Genomic DNA, 16,426 nt, shown 5'->3' with positions numbered 1-16,426 from the left:
ACACCCCTCCTCCATTCCACACCCCTCCTCCATTCCACACACCCCTCCTCCATTCCACACACCCCTCCTCCATTCCACACACCCCTCCTCCATTCCACACCCCTCCTCCATTCCACACACCCCTCCTCCATTCCACACACCCCTCCTCCATTCCACACACCCCTCCTCCATTCCACACACCCCTCCTCCATTCCACACACCCCTCCTCCATCCCACACACCCCTCCTCCATCCCACACACCCCTCCTCCATCCCACACACCCCTCCTCCATCCCACACCCCTCCTCCATTCCACATGCCCCGCCTCCATTCCACACGCCCCTCCTCCATTCCACACGCCCCATCTCCATTCCACACACCCCGCCTCCATTCCGCACGCCCCTCCTCCATTCCACACACCCCTCCTCCATTCCACACACCCCGCCTCCATTCCGCACACCCCACCTCCATTCCACATACCCCACCCCCATTCCGCACGCCCCTCCTCCATTCCACACACCCCTCCTCCATTCCACACACCCCTCCTCCATTCCACACACCCCACCTCCATTCCACATACCCCTCCTCCATTCCACACACCCCTCCTCCATTCCACACACCTCCTCCATCCCACACACCCCTCCTCCATTCCACAAACCCCGCCTCCATTCCATACACCCCACCCCCATTCCACACGCCCCGCCTCCATTCCACACACCCCTCCTCCATTCCACACCCCTCCTCCATTCCACACACCCCTCCTCCATTCCACACCCCTCCTCCATTCCACACCCCTCCTCCATTCCACACACCTCCTCCATTCCACACAATCCTCCTCCATTCCACACACCCCTCCTCCATTCCACACACCCCTCCTCCATTCCACACAATCCTCCTCCATTCCACACACCCCGCCTCCATTCCACACACCCCTCCTCCATTCCACACGCCCCTCCTCCATTCCGCACGCCCCTCCTCCATTCCGCACACCCCGCCTCCATTCCACACACCCCTCCTCCATTCCACACGCCCCTCCTCCATTCCACACACCCCTCCTCCATTCCACACACCCCTCCTCCATTCCACACACCCCTCCTCCATTCCACACGCCCCTCCTCCATTCCACACACCCCTCCTCCATTCCACACACCCCTCCTCCATTCCACACGCCCCTCCTCCATTCCGCACGCCCCTCCTCCATTCCGCACACCCCGCCTCCATTCCACACACCCCACCTCCATTCCACATACCCCGCCCCAATTCCACACACCCCTCCTCCATTCCACACACCCCATCTCCATCCCACACACCTCCTCCATTCCACACACCCCTCCTCCATTCCACACACCCCTCGTCCATTCCACACACCCCTCCTCCATTCCACACACCCCGCCTCCATTCCACATACCCCTCCTCCATTCCACACACCCCTCGTCCATTCCACACCCCTCCTCCATTCCACACACCCCGCCCCCATTCCACACACCCCTCGTCCATTCCACACACCCCTCCTCCATTCCACATACCCCTCCTCCATTCCACACACCCCTCCTCCATTCCACACCCCTCCTCCATTCCACACACCCCGCCCCCATTCCACACACCCCTCGTCCATCCCACACACCTCCTCCATTCCACACACCCCTCCTCCATTCCACACACCCCTCGTCCATTCCACACACCCCTCCTCCATTCCACACACCCCGCCTCCATTCCACATACCCCTCCTCCATTCCACACACCCCTCGTCCATTCCACACCCCGCCTCCATTCCACATACCCCTCCTCCATTCCACACACCCCTCGTCCATTCCACACACCCCTCCTCCATTCCACACACCCCGCCTCCATTCCACATACCCCGCCTCCATCCCACACACCCCTCCTCCATTCCACACACCCCTCCTCCATTCCACACCCCTCCTCCATTCCACACACCCCGCCCCCATTCCACACACCCCGCCTCCATTCCACATGCCCCACCTCCATTGCACACACCCCTCCTCCATTCCACAAACCCCGCCTCCATTCCATACACCCCACCCCCATTCCACACGCCCCGCCTCCATTCCACACACCCCTCCTCCATTCCACACACCCCGCCCCCATTCCACACGCCCCTCCTCCATTCCACACGCCCCGCCCCCATTCCACACGCCCGCCCACTGTTATATGACCTCACAACCCAGGCCCCCGCCACCAGCCAATAGAAGCAGAGGGGCGGGGCGACGCGAGGCGAGCAGAGCCGAACTGGGTCGCTTCTTGATGAGATCATCAGTACGCGCCGGCCGTTCCAGCTGCCAGTTTCTGCTCCGGTTGTTGTTCTTTCTCAGTCGGGTTTTCTCTCCCGAAGCGGCGGCGCAATCATGGCGGCTCCGCTCGGCCTCAACACCAAACAGCCGCCGATCCAGTCCACGGCCGGAGCCGTGCCCGTCCTCAATGAGAAAGGTGAGCGGCCCAGCCCGGGGATTGGGGCCTAGGCGCGGCCCGAGCCCCGGGCTCTGGGTTCAGGGACCCCGGGGAGGGGAGGAGACCTGAGCCCCGGACTCTGGGTTCAGGGACCCCGGGGAGGGGAGGAGGCCTGAGCCCCGAGTCCCGAGCCCCGGGTTCTGGGTTCAGGGACCCCGGGGTGGGGAGGAGGCCTGAGCCCCGAGCCCCGGGCTCTGGGTTCAGGGACCCCGGGGTGGGGAGGAGGCCTGAACCCCGGGCTCTGGGTTCAGGGGCCCCGGGGAGGAGAGGAGACCTGAGCTCTGGGTTGAGGGAGAGCCGAGTCCGGCCACTGCCAAGTCCGACCCCTTCCCCAGTGCATCAGAACCCAGCAGGTTCCCGTCAGTGCCATCGCCTTCGGGCTCATGGACATCTACATAATCTTTACTGTCACAAGGAGGTTTACATTAACGTTAATGTGAAAATCCCCTAGTCACCACATTCCGGCGCCTGTTCGGGTACACGGAGGGAGAATTCAGAATGTCCAATTCACCTAACAGCACGTCTTTCGGGGCTTGTGGGAGGAAACCGGAGCACCCGGAGGAAACCCACGCAGGCACATAGAACATACGTAGAACAGTGCAGAAGGAGGCCATTCGGCCCATCGATTCAGTACCGACCCACTAAAGCCCTCACTTCCACCCTATCCCCGTAACCCAATAACCCCTCCTAACCTTTTGGTCACTAAGGGTAATTTATCATGGCCAATCCACCTAACCTGCACCTCTTTGGACTCTGTGGGAAAACCGAAGCACCCGGAGCAAACCCACACAGAACGTGCACAGACAGTGACCTAGCAGGCAATCGAACCTGGGACCCTGGTGCTGTGAAGCCACAGTGCTATTCACTTGTGCTACCCTGCTGCACGGGGGGACTGTGCAGACTCCACACACAGTGCCAGAAATCGAACCTGGGACATCACAGGAAAGCCCCTTTGGCCCTTCGCATCTGCGGCAGTCAAAAACAACCACCTAACTATTCTAATCCCACTTTCCAGCACTTGGCCCATATCCCTCATCTGCCCATCTTTCCCATTTAACTGTCTTAAGTGCTTTTTGAAAGACAAAATTGTACCCGCCTCTACTACTGCCTTTGACAGCTCATTCCATACACTCACCACCCTCTGTATGGAAAAACTTGCTCCTCTGGACCCTTTTGAACCTCTCCCCTCTCGCGTTAAACCTATGCCCTCTCAATGTTGACTCTCTACCTTATCTATGCCTCTCATTATTTTATAGACCTCTATAAGATCACCCCTAAGCCTCCTCTGCTCCTGGAAAAATGTCCCAGTCTATCCAGCCTCTCCTTATAACTCAAACCATCAAGTCCTGGTAGCACCCTAGTAAATCTTTTCTGCACTCTTTCTAGTTTAACAATATCCTTCTGATAATAGGGTGACCAGAACTGAACACAGTATTTCAAGTGTGGCCTTACTAGTGTCTTGTACAACTTCAAGAAGATGTCCCAACTCCTGTTTTCAATGTTCTGACCGATGAAACCAAGCATGCTGAATGCCTTCTTCACCACCCTATCCACCTGTGACTCCATTTTCAAGGAGCTATGAACCTGTACTCTTAGATCTTTTCTTTGTACTTTTGCCCCTAACTCCTGGTGTCTTCCCTGGATAATCTCTCCACCCCCCCCCCCCCAAGCTTTCTCTGTCTTGAGGAAGATGTTGCTTCCTCCTTGTGAGAAACAATTCAGACTGTCTTGCCCTTTGTTGGCAATTGATCCTGCTCTCATCAACCTTCACCACTACAGAGCAACAAATGCCATCTGTCTCTTTAATGGCACAAGAGTAAGATAGGGTAAGGTGACCCAAACATGGCTAACAAGAGATAGTGTTAAAGAGAAAGAGGAGGCATATAAATTGGCCAGAAAAGGCAGCAGGCCTGAGGACTGGGAGAAATTTATAAATTCAGCAGAGGAGGACAAAGGTTTAATTTGGAAGGGGAGAATAGAATACGAGAGTAAGTTTGAAGAAAACATAAAAACTGACTGCAAACGTTTCTATGGATTTGTGAAGAGAAAAAGACTGGTGAAGACAAATGTAGGTCCCGTACAGTTAGAATCGGGTGGATTCATAGTGAGTAACAAAGAATTGGCAGACCCGTTGAACAATTTATTTTGGAGCTGTCTTACTAAGGCGATCACAAATAACTTTCCAGAAATACTAGGGGACAGCGAGTCTATCATGAAGGAGGAGTTGAAGGAAATCCTTAATAATCAGGAAATTGTATTGGGGAAATTGATAGTCCCCAGGGCATTCCACAGTGCTTAAGGCCCAAGATATAGTGGACTTATTGGTGATCATTTTCCAGCATTCTATGGACTCTGGAAAGTTCCAATGGATTGGAGGGTAGCTAATGTAACCCCACTTTTTAAAAAAAGGAGGGAGAGAGAAAACGGAGAATTATAGACCGGTTGGCCTGACATCGGTGGTGGGGAAATAACTGAGCATTTGGAAAGTGGGGACAGGATCGGTCCAAGTGAGCATGGATTCACTAAAGGGAAATCATGCTTGACAAATATTCTGGAATTTTTTGAGGATGTGAACAGTAGAGTGGACACGGGTGAGTGAACCAGTGGATGTTGTGTATCTGGACTTTCAAAAATCTTTTGACAAGGTCCCACACAAGAGACAAAATTAAAGCCATTGGTATTGGGGGTAATGTATTGACGAGGATCGAGAACTGGTCGGCAGACAGGAAGCAGAGAGTGGAAATAAACAGGTCCTTTTCGGAGTGGCAGGCAGTGACTAGTGGGATACCGCAGGGTTCAGTGCTGGGACCCCAGCTGTTCACAATATACACGAATGATTTGGACAAAGGAATTGAATGCAATATCTCCAGATTTGCAGATGACACTAAGCTGGGTGGCAGTGTGCGCTGTGAGGAGGATGCAAAGAGGCTGCAGGGTGACTTGGACAGGCTGGCTGAGTGGGCAAATACTTGGCAGACGCTGTATAATGTGGGTAAATGTGAGGCTATCCACTTTGGTGGCAAATACAAGAAGGCCGATTATTACATGAATGGTGGCAGTTTAGGAAAAGGGGAAATGTAACGAGACCTGGGTGTCACGGTGGAACAGTGGCTGAAGGTTGGCGTGCAGGTACAGCAGGCGGTGAGGGTTGGCAGGTACAGCAGGTGGTGAGGGTTGGCAGGTATAGCAGGCGGTGAGGGTTGGCATGCAGGTACAGCAGGCGGTGAGGGTTGGCATGCAGGTACAGCAGGCGGTGAAGGTTGGCATGCAGGTACAGCAGGCAGTGAGGTTTGGCATGCAGGTACAGCAGGCGGTGAGGAAAGCTAATGGCATGCTGACCTTCATAGCGAGAGGATTTGAGTGTAGGAGCAGGGATGTCTTGCTGCAGTTATACAGGGCCTTGGTGAGGCCACACCTTGAGTATTGGGTGCAGTTTTGGTCTCCTAGTTTGAGGAAGGACATTCCTGCTATTGAGGGTGTCCAGTGAAGGTTCACCAGACTAATTCCCGGGATGGCAGGACTGACAGATGGAGAAAGACTGGATCGACTGGGTTTGTACTCACTGGAGTTTGGAAGAATGAGAGGGGATCTCATAGAAACATATAAAATCCTGATGGGACTGGACAGGCTAGATGTGGAAAGAATGTTCCCGATGTTGAGGACGTCCAGAACTAGGAGTCACAGCCTAAGAATAAGGGGTCAGCCATTCAGGACTGAGATGCGGAATAACATCCTCTCCAAGTGTTGTGTACTTGTGGAATTAGAACATAGAACAGTACAGCACAGAACAGGCCCTTCGGCCCTCGATGTTGTGCCGAGCAATGGTCACCCTACTCAAACCCACGTATCCACCCTATACCCGTAACCCAACAACCCCCCCTTAACCTTACTTTTTTTAGGACACTACGGGCAATTTAGCATGGCCAATCCACCTAACCCGCACATCTTTGGACTGTGGGAGGAAACCGGAGCACCCAGAGGAAACCCACGCACACACGGGGAGGACGTGCAGACTCCGCACAGATAGCCGGGAACCGAACCTGGGACCCTGGAGCTGTGAAGCATTTATGCTAACTACCGTGCTACCACAGAAAGCTGTCGGGTCCAGTTTGTTGGATATATTCAAGCTGAACGTGGTCCTTGGGGCTAAAGGGTTCAAAGGGTACAGAGAGAAAGCGGGAGTGGGATACTAAATTTGTATGATCAGCCATGATCATATTGAATGGTGGTGCAGGCTCGAAGGGCTGAATGGCCTACTCGTGCTTCTATTTTCTATGTTTCTATGTACCTCTCGTGGAATGTCGTCTAATTGTGGAAGATTGCATTGATATCTGGGTTTCACAGGAACTTTCCTGTGTGACTACATTCCACCCCTTGTCCCCCACATCACCAAATCACCTGTTTGGCACCTTCCTTCGAACACCTACTGGTTTAGCCCCTTCAAGACACTTTCATGACACCCTACACCATCCTAGTTTTACACCAGTGATCAAACGCCTTCTGCACTTTAAAGATTCTATGGGGCGGCATGGTAACGCAGTGGTTAGCACTGCTGCCTACGGTGCTGAAGACCCGGGTTCAATCCTGGCCCGGGTCACTGTCCGTGTGGAGTTTGCACATTCTCCCCGTGCCTGCCTCACAACCCAAGGATGTGCAGGTCAGGTGGATTGGCTGCACTAAATTGCCCCTTAATTGGGAAAAGAAAATAATTGGGTACTCTAAATTTATTTTAAAAAGAAGAGAAAAGATTCTATGATATTTCTGCTCTGTGATAGTTCATCTGTGATGACTTTAATCTTGATATCTAAGTTCAGTAACGCAAAAATAATAATCGCTTATTGTCACAAGTAGGTTTCAATGAAGTTACTGTGAAAAGCCCCTCGTCGCCACATTCCGGCGCCTGTTTGGGGAGGCTGGTACGCGAATTGAACCGTGCTGCTGCCTTGTTCTGCATTGCAAGCCAGCTATTTAGCCCACTGTGCTAAACCAGCCCCGAGGGGCTGGGGCAGGAGACCTGAAACCCAGGCCCATTTTGATCCTCGTTGCCGATGATTGTCCAGTTACTGTAGTGATGCTCTTTACTGAACCCAGCTGTCTTCTGTGCCCAGGTGAGGTGTCGATGGAAAAGGTGAAGGTGAAACGCTATGTTTCTGGTAAGCGACCCGATTATGCTCCAATGGAGTCCTCGGATGAGGAGGAGGAGGACTTCCAGTTTGTTAAGAAGCCAAAGGAGGCGGAAGCAGAACCTGAGGTGACAGAGGAGCTGGTAAATGACCCGCGTCTGAAGCGTCTCCAGAACCGGCTCTCTGAGGATGTGGAGGAGAGGTAAGGGACTCTCGCATCTCCGAGATCTCGCATGACCTGCCAGGCAGGTCTTGCTAATTTTTAGTGGTTTCTGTTCTGTTTGTAAAACTTCTTCCTCCTTAAAAATACAGCCTGCTCCCAAACTGTACAGATCAGAGAAGGTCACAGTTGAAATGCCTGGTCTCAGTTGAAGGCAATGGGATCTGATTCATGATTTCAGTGCCCCTCGGTTAAGGAGTTAAAGTGGATTGCAGTTCCTAAGCCAGAATTGAACATAGCGTGAACCAGGCTGAGGGAGGTTTGCTGTCCACGGTGCCATCTTTCAAATGTGACGTTAACCAAAAGGCCAATCCAAGTCCATGTCAAAGATCCCACGGCACGATTTTCCTGACATATTTATGCTTCAACCAAAACTAACAGTTTATTTAATTGCAGCTTGTGGATCGTACAGATCGGCTGCTGCATTTACCGTATTAACAATGACGAACGTTCACTCTGGACATCCTGAGTGTGAGACAGGGGCTGCAGAAATGATCAGCGTTCGAGTTCCGTTGCTCTCTGTGAAGATGACGGTTGTGTTTTCTTTTGCCTTTCTCCAGGCTGGCAAGGCATCGGATGATCGTTGAGCCTGAGGTGGTGATGGAAGCAGAATCGGAGGACGAGGGTGAGCCATGGCACATGGATCGAGAGGACACCAGCGAGGAAGAGGAGGAGGAGGTGGACGATGAGGTGTGTATGGGTCTCACCGGCATCGATGACGTTTTAAAAGCTGGACGGCCCACAGCAGGAGTCTGTGTGACAGTGAAGATTGGGCGGAGACGGGACTCGTGCAGATTCTAAGCTGAATCACAGGCCTGTCTCTTTAGGTGCTGACCGCTTTTTTTTCTTCAGAATATTGTTGGGTTATTGCAGTTGAAGAAAGGCAACACGAGAAGCAAACAACGTAACGTATTGAAGAGGAAGCTAGATGGGAACATGTGAGCAAGACAGAGAAAGATATGCTGATCGAGTGACTACAGTAGAGCAGAGATTAAAAAGGCAGACTGAGCTGTTGGACTGAATGGCTGGTTTCTGTACTGTGCCTGACAGACAGATTGTAGCTGCTGCCACCTGTGTTTTTGGGTGTATGATCAGGGTACGTGTGCAGCAACAAGGGTGGTGAACGCAATCGTGGTGATCAAGCTGCCAAGACCCTTGGGACACAGCGGCTCGGAGACGCTGGTCAGTGCTGCGTGTGTCTGATGGGGGTACGCGGCTTCCCTCACCGTTAATTACTGATGTGGGTAATGGGTTTAAAACTGAGCAGCCATGCCCAGGAAGGTGCTGGCACCTTGGCTGAGTTAGCTGAATGCAGCTGAGATGCAAGTAGATAGACTGCAGTTAACTTCCCTGGAGCAATGCGAGAACCAGGGCTCCGGCTGAGGCTGTGGTGTGATGAGGACATGGTCAGGCTCTGAATATCTGCCACAGTCAAATAGCTTTACTGGGTTAACAAGTTAAGGCCACTTGACTGGGGGATCAAGAGATGGTCAGCGTCTGCAGATAGGTTGGGTAAAGTTGGCTGGACAAGATTAGGGCGGCGGGAGAGAACAGAACTGATTCATTGTCCTTTGGATCTGTGGACGTCTTAAGAAATCATTTGGAGCACATTCAGCCCGGCTGGTCTGTGCTGGTGTTTATGCTCTGCACGAGCCTCAAATTCATATCAAAACATATAAGCATTGAATAGGAGCAGAAATAGACAATTCAGCCCCTCTTCTCTGCCATTCAATACGACTGTTCTGCCCTTTTCCCACTTGTGTTCAGCCAGCTTCCCTTCAGGTGTATCAACTATATTCACCTTAACTGCTTCTTGTAGTGACAAGTTCCACATTCTCCCCACACTGAGGAAGGAAGTTTCTTCTGAATTCCCGACTGGATATGTTAGTGACGATCTTGTATTGATGGCCTCGCTTCAGGCGAGTGGAAAGAGTTGTGACTGTGTGCGGACAGCTTTGGTCAGTTATTGTAGTGAAGGAATCCAGGCAGACTTACAGTTTTCCCCTTCCCACCCTGCCAGGAAATCGAGCGCCGCCGTGCCATGATGAGACAGCGGGCTCAGGAGAGGGAGAACGAGGAATTGGAACTGTTGGAAGTGGAGGATGAGGGCCGATCCGGAGAAGAGTCGGAGGAGGAGTCGGAGTACGAAGAATATACAGACAGTGAGGATGAAACTGAACCCAGGCTAAAGCCTGTCTTTATAAGAAGGTATGATTGATCTGTGAAACTGCCTGACACACAACCTTTCTCACGCAAAGAAGCAAGTGTGGGAAAAGGGCCTGCAGTGTGTGGGGGCACAGGGGACAACACCATCTTAAACTGACATTCAGCAATTCACTTGGCTTGTTCTACAAATAATAACATTGTCCAGAGAACATAAGACATAGGAGCAGAATTGGACCACACGGCTCATTGAGTCTGCTCCGCCATTTAATCATGGCTGATATTTTCTCATCCCCATTCTCCTGCCTTCTCCCATAACCCCTAATCAACCTCATGCAGTAAGGGAGGCTTCTCTGGGAATGAAGTGGAGACATTTTCATAGATTTCATAGAATTTACAGTGCAAAAGGAGGCCATTCGGCTCATTGGGTCTGCACTGGCCCTTGGAAAGAGCACCCTACCCAAACCGATGCCGACATACAGTGCAGAAGGAGGCCATTTGGCCCATTGAGTCGGCAGCGACCCACTTAAGCCCTCACTTCCACCCTATTCTAGTAACCCAATAACTCCTCCTAAACTTCTTGGTCACCAAGGGCAATTTAGCATTGCCAATCCACCTAATCTGCACGTCTTTGGACTGCGAGAGGAAACCGGAGCACCCGGAGGAAACCCACACAGACACGGGGAGTGCAGACTCCACACAGACAGTGACCCAGCGGGGAATCGAACCTGGGACCCTGGCGCTATGAAGCCACAGTGCTATCTCCTTGTGCTACCGTGCTGCCCTCACTTCCCAAAGCAAGTTCACAATCTACAAGCCATAAGTCAGGAGTGTAATGGAATACTCTCCACTTGCCTCGATGAATGCGGCTCCATCAACACTCCAGAATCTTGACACCATCCAGGGTCCATTTGATTGGCACTCCATCCACAAACACTCTCCGTCCACCACAGACACACACTGGCAGCTTTGTGTACAAGATGCACTACAGCAACTCGCCAAGACTTTTTTTTTTTACAAATTTAGAATACCCAACTCTTTTTTTTTTCCAATTAAGAGGCAATTTAGTGTGTCCAATCCACCTACCCTGCACATCTTTGGGATGTGGGGACGAAACCCACACAAACACGGGGAGAATGTGCAAACTCCACACTGACAGTGACCCGGGGCCGGGATCGAACCTGGGACCTTGGTGCCGTGAGGCAGCAATGCTAACCACTGCGCCATTGTGCTGTCCCACCAAGACTCCTTTGAGAACACCTTCCAAACCCACTACCTCTACCGTCTGGAAGGACAAAGGCAGTAGATACACCATCACTTGCAAGATCCCCTCCGAGCCCCACACCATTCTGACTTGTATCTACATCGTCGTTCCTTCACTGTCGCTGGATCAAAATCCTGGAACCATCTCCCTAACAGCACTGTGGGTGTGCCGACACCCCATGGGCTGCAGCGGTTCAAGAAGACGGCTCACCACCACCTTGTCGAGGACAATTAGGGATGGGTAATAAATGCTGATCTAACCAGTGACGCTGTCGCCCCATGAAAAAATGAAAAAACCAATTGGCTTTGGGGACGTTAAAACTATTTTAGCCAATTTTGTTTACCTGAGTTTGTATTATGAACTTATCTATGGAGGTCTTTTGATGAATGCCCCCTTTTGATTTTTCCCCAGAAAGGACCGTGTTACTGTGCAGGAACGTGAGGCTGAGGCCATAAAGCAGAAGGAGCTGGAGGTGGAGGCAAAACGCTTGAGCGAGGAGCAACGCAAGTATACGCTGAAGGTACTGAGTGCAGGCTGCAGACCTGTGTGCAGTGTGAAATCCTGCCGCCCTCCAGCACTGGTCACAGAATGGTGATCAAGTTTCATGCACGTCAGAACCGTTATGGGAAGCGTGCTTCACTGTCGCTGGATCAAAATCCTGGAACCTTCTCCCTAACAGCACTGTGGGTGTGCCGACACCCCATGGGGGGGGGGTCCAGTTGGGCAAAGGGAAGGCACTGATTGAGGGAGGGCAGTACCACTGGGTTGGGGATGGGTGGTTTGAGTGAGGGCAGAGAGAGTACCAGTGGTTACCATGGTGTATTACTGAGACATGTGTTGCCGTTTTGCAGATTGTGGAGGAGGAGGCCAGGCGGGAGATCGAGGAGTCACGAAGAACATTGTCAGCTCTTGATGCACTGAACACCGATGATGAGAACGATGAAGAGGAATACGAGTCGTGGAAAGTTCGGGAACTTAAACGCATTAAACGTGACCGTGAAGAGCGGGAATCGTGAGTACTGTATTTAATCACTATATACCACCTCTTTGTTACTGCCGCACCCTCCCCATCTACCTTAAATCGTGCAGAAACATGATAACAGTATATATGCTGCATAGCCAACTCACTCTTTGCTGAATCCTTACTCAATCTACAAGTAAGTTGGGCATTTCTATGAGCAGTCTGTGTCCAATGCATCAGTATTTTATTTCCTTCAGTGAGTGTTTATCTGCAGTAAGTGCGATAATGCTGGCTTTGAATAAAATTCAGCTTTCCCCCTCTTCATCTGATTTTCTGTGCGTCTTTCCATCTTTCTCTCTCCCCCTCTCTCTCTCTCGCTGTGGATGAAATAATTATTTTGTGTTGTGATGGGCCATTCCTTGTTTAATTACCTGCCCATTTCACAGCATGGAGAAGGAGAAAGCTGAGATTGATCGCATGCACAATCTGACAGAGGAGGAGAGACGAGCAGAACTTCGAGCCAACAGCAAAGCCATCACTAACAAAGCCAGCAAAGGGAAGTACAAGTTCCTGCAGAAATACTACCACAGAGGAGCTTTCTTCATGGTGAGTAGGGGCTGATTTCAGCCAACGCTAAACACAAACCCCAGTGTGTTGGGGTTCTCTGGTAGCTCTGGCAGTAGATGCATCAGCCTGTGCACATGCTCCTTGTTAATATTCAGAAACTGCTATTGGGGACAGGATTGGGCTCCAGTGTGACGGTGTATACACCAGGTTAACCTGCTGACGTTCCAGGCAGCACGGTGATGCAATGGTTAGCACTGCTGCCTCACGGTGCCAAGGATCGGGTTCGATCCCAGATCCGGGTTACTATCCGTGTGGAGTTTGCACATTCTCCCCGTGTCTACGTGGGTGTTACCCTCACAACCCAAAGACATGCAGGGCAGGTGGATTGGCCACGCTAAATTGCCCCTTAATTGGAATTTTTTCTTAAAAACTTGCTGACATTCACCGACTGCTATGACCCAACAGTAATAGTTATTCAAAAGAGTTGTGAAGGACACTGGCTGCATGTGATACGAGCCCCTAGTGAGACGCAGCACCTTTGGGAGATAGAGATTAAAGCATTAACCTCTCGTGGAATATTTGAATAAGTGCCGATTATTTGCATAAACTGGTCCATGGGAGGAATTGGATGTGTTTTATTTTATTACAAATTATATTTGTCTATCCTGGGATATGCATCACTTGCTAATAGATGTCAAACACCCTCTAGTGTCTTACACTAACTGACTCTCTTGTTTAACAGGATGAAGAGGAGGATCTGTACAAACGCGACTTCAGTTCCCCAACACTGGAGGATCATTTCAACAAGACCATCCTGCCCAAAGTCATGCAGGTACAGTCCGCCTGGATTACCCGCGGCTGTGTGCCCACAAGACACTGCTCAACAAGTGCATGCCTTCCTGCATCACTCCCCTTAGATAACTGGATGCCTCGGAGTACCTGAGGGGTACCCTTATTGTGGCAGGGTGGAGTGGGAGGGGGTGCAGGGTGGAGTGGGAGGGGGATAATGCAAATATTGGGAGATCTTGTGACAATGCCAAAGTAACTGATGTTCAGAGACAGCAGCAGCTCTGGATGCTCAAGTGGAGATCAAGCTGAGCATCAGCAGAGTGCCCTGCGCTCTGGTGGCTGAAGGTTATTGCTGAGGTCCCACTGGACCCCGAGAACATATTGGACAAGAGGAGCAAGACTCGAGTGAGAAACTTACTCACCGTCTCACTGACCTACACTTCCAGTTAATAAAATGCAGAGCACATTATTCAGCATCAGGGGAGGCAGTGGCATAGTGGTATTGTCACTGAATTAGTAATCCAGAGACCCAGAGTAAAGCTCTGGGGACCCGGGTTCAAATCCCACCACGGCAGAGGGTGAAATATTGAATTCAATCTGGAATTACAAGTGACTATGAATCGATTGTCAGGTTCACTTTAGGGAAGGAAATCTGCCGTCCTTACCCGGTCTGGCCCACATGTGACTCCAGACCCACAACAATGTGGTGAACTCTTAACTTCTGCCCCCTCGAGGGAAATTGGTGACGGGCAATACATGCTGGCACAGCCTACGCGCCCACGTCCCATGAACAATTTTTTAAAAATAATAATTTGAAAGGAAGAAGCTGACTTGGTTTGCTGTGCAGTCTCTATCAGATTGCCGTATGTTTCGATGGAGCAGTAGCTTTAAAACCGCTCTTCAGATATCAGTTGACCTCCGCTGTGCATTTTCCTGGCACTATAACAGCCCGTTGTGACGGATAGAGCAATGAGAAATCACAGTTGCTCCCTTTTCAATTAATCAAGTGTGTAAAGAGTTATTAACTGGGTCACGTTTCCCCACATGAGAAAGTTGCGAGGGCTGAAATCTGAGCCGATGAAAGAGACACCAGAAACTTCACGATATACGATTCCTTTATTTGTACTTTTGTTTTAAGCCTTTGATTCAGACTTTAGAAATTTTAGTTACTGAGAGAGGAAAATGCTGTTCAAAAGTGTTCAGTGAGTTATGCTAAGCAATGGGTGGCACAGTGGTTAACAACGCTGCCTCACGGCACCAGGGGCCTGGGTTCAATTCCGTCTTCTGGTCACTGTCTGTGTGGAGTCTGCACATTCTCCCCATGTCTGGGTGGGTTTCCTCCGGGTGCCCCGGTTTCCTCCCACAGTCCAAAGATGTACAGGTTCGTTGGATTGCCCATGCTAAATTGCCCTTAGTGTCCAAAGATGTGTAGGTTAAGTGGGGTTACAGGTTAGGGTGGGGAAGTGGGCCTAGTTACGGTGCTGTTTCAGAGGGTCTCAATGGGCAGAATGGCCTCCTTCTGAACTGTAGGAATTCTGTATGGACTGTGCTGCCTAAACGGGTGGTGATGATTGAATAGTAGCCTCCTAAAGGGAATTCAATAAATACTTGAAGGAAAATTGTGATTATCGGGAAAGAGCCGGGAGTGGATCTAATTGTATAGCACAGACGTGCTGGGATGAATGGCCTCCTGTGCCATGCAATTCTGTGACCAATGGGTTGTGTATTTCCAGTACTTTGTCAAGTTTGTTTTGCTGCTGTTTGAACAAATCTGTTTGGCTGATTAAACTAAGCTTGGGCCTCGTTTCGCTCTCTCCACCAGGTCAAAAACTTTGGCCGTTCAGGTCGGACAAAATACACTCACCTGGTCGACCAGGACACCACCTCTTTTGACTCGGCATGGGCCCAGGAGTCTGCTCAGAACAGCAAATTCTTCAAGCAGCGGGCAGCTGGCGTGCGTGACGTCTTTGAGAGGCCGTCAGCCAAGAAGAGGAAGACCACATAATCTTGGGGCAGCAGGGCCATTGTGGCCGGATGAACTTTGTGTTTTAGGCCAAGCGTTATATCTTTGACATGGTGAACCCTATCACCCCGGAGCTCCAGTTTCTAAAACTCTTTAAGTCACCTTCTGTTCAAAGATTGTTTCCCCCTGGCAAATGTGCTGTTCACATTTAATTTAAAACTTGCTTTTTAAAAACCTATTTTCTGGAAAGTTTACAACTTTGTAATCATGTATCCTTTTCCCCTTCCTGTTGTTTTTGTTGAGGAGGATAAAAATAGTGAGTTAGTGAATCTATTTCTATTCTTGTTTCATTCTTGTGGGATGGGCCACACACCATCTGGAAAGAGAATCATTGGTGTTCAGCAAGCCTGGACACTGTAAATTATAACCCTGGGTTTAATTTATCCATGCCCCTTCCCAAGATCCATAGAAATTCTAACATAACATCAGAAAAAGATGTAGCACATTGTTATGATCTGGTAGGCACTGCTTGAAGGGGCGGGAGAACTGGATTCTATTGTAATTTTCAAGGACATTTTATCTGATGCAATTAAAGGAGCAAGGACCAGAAGGACAGGGTGGGACTAAGCTGGCCGGTGGTGAGGAGACTTGTGTGCAGGGTAACTACCACCGTGGACTAGTGGAATTGAATGGTCTGGCTGTGCAGGGAATACTTGGTACTGCAAATATTTTTTGGTCTGGGTTTGACGATAGGTGTATGGGCATAATAATATCGTAAGATACAAGAGCAGAAGTAGGTCATTCGGCCCATCGAGTCTGTTCTCCCATTCGAGATCATGACTGATCAGACTTGATAATCCCCAACCGCACCCTCTGTAATGGACCAATACCTTCCCGTGCTGTATGATTCTACGGTTATAGTTACAGGA

At 50.6% G+C, this 16,426-nt stretch overlaps 1 protein-coding gene across 1 annotated transcript; it reads left to right on the top strand.

The window, feature by feature from the left end:
* Window positions 1-2,206: 2,206 nt before the first annotated feature.
* mfap1 (microfibril associated protein 1) lies at window positions 2,207-15,830 on the top strand. Its single transcript, XM_038784377.1, has 9 exons — window positions 2,207-2,426; window positions 7,556-7,772; window positions 8,351-8,480; window positions 9,811-9,998; window positions 11,629-11,737; window positions 12,069-12,229; window positions 12,625-12,784; window positions 13,488-13,577; window positions 15,357-15,830. The coding sequence occupies exons 1-9, from the start codon at window positions 2,345-2,347 to the stop codon at window positions 15,537-15,539; spliced, it is 1,320 nt and encodes a 439-aa protein (XP_038640305.1). The 5' UTR covers window positions 2,207-2,344; the 3' UTR covers window positions 15,540-15,830.
* The last annotated feature ends 596 nt before the right edge of the window (window positions 15,831-16,426 follow it).

Source organism: Scyliorhinus canicula, chromosome 24, assembly GCF_902713615.1.
Source record: "Scyliorhinus canicula chromosome 24, sScyCan1.1, whole genome shotgun sequence".
Classification (NCBI taxonomy): Eukaryota; Metazoa; Chordata; class Chondrichthyes; order Carcharhiniformes; family Scyliorhinidae; genus Scyliorhinus; species Scyliorhinus canicula.
Note: the sequence above shows the minus strand (reverse complement) of the source record. Positions and strands in the feature narration are given on the sequence as shown.

Coding starts and splice junctions, on each gene's coding strand:
- mfap1 (XM_038784377.1), top strand. CDS start 2,345: ATGGCGGCTCCGCTCGGCCTCAACACCAAACAGCCGCCGATCCAGTCC. Junction 11,738..12,068: donor AACGCAAGTATACGCTGAAG/GTACTGAGTGCA, acceptor GCCGTTTTGCAG/ATTGTGGAGGAGGAGGCCAG. Junction 12,230..12,624: donor GACCGTGAAGAGCGGGAATC/GTGAGTACTGTA, acceptor CCCATTTCACAG/CATGGAGAAGGAGAAAGCTG.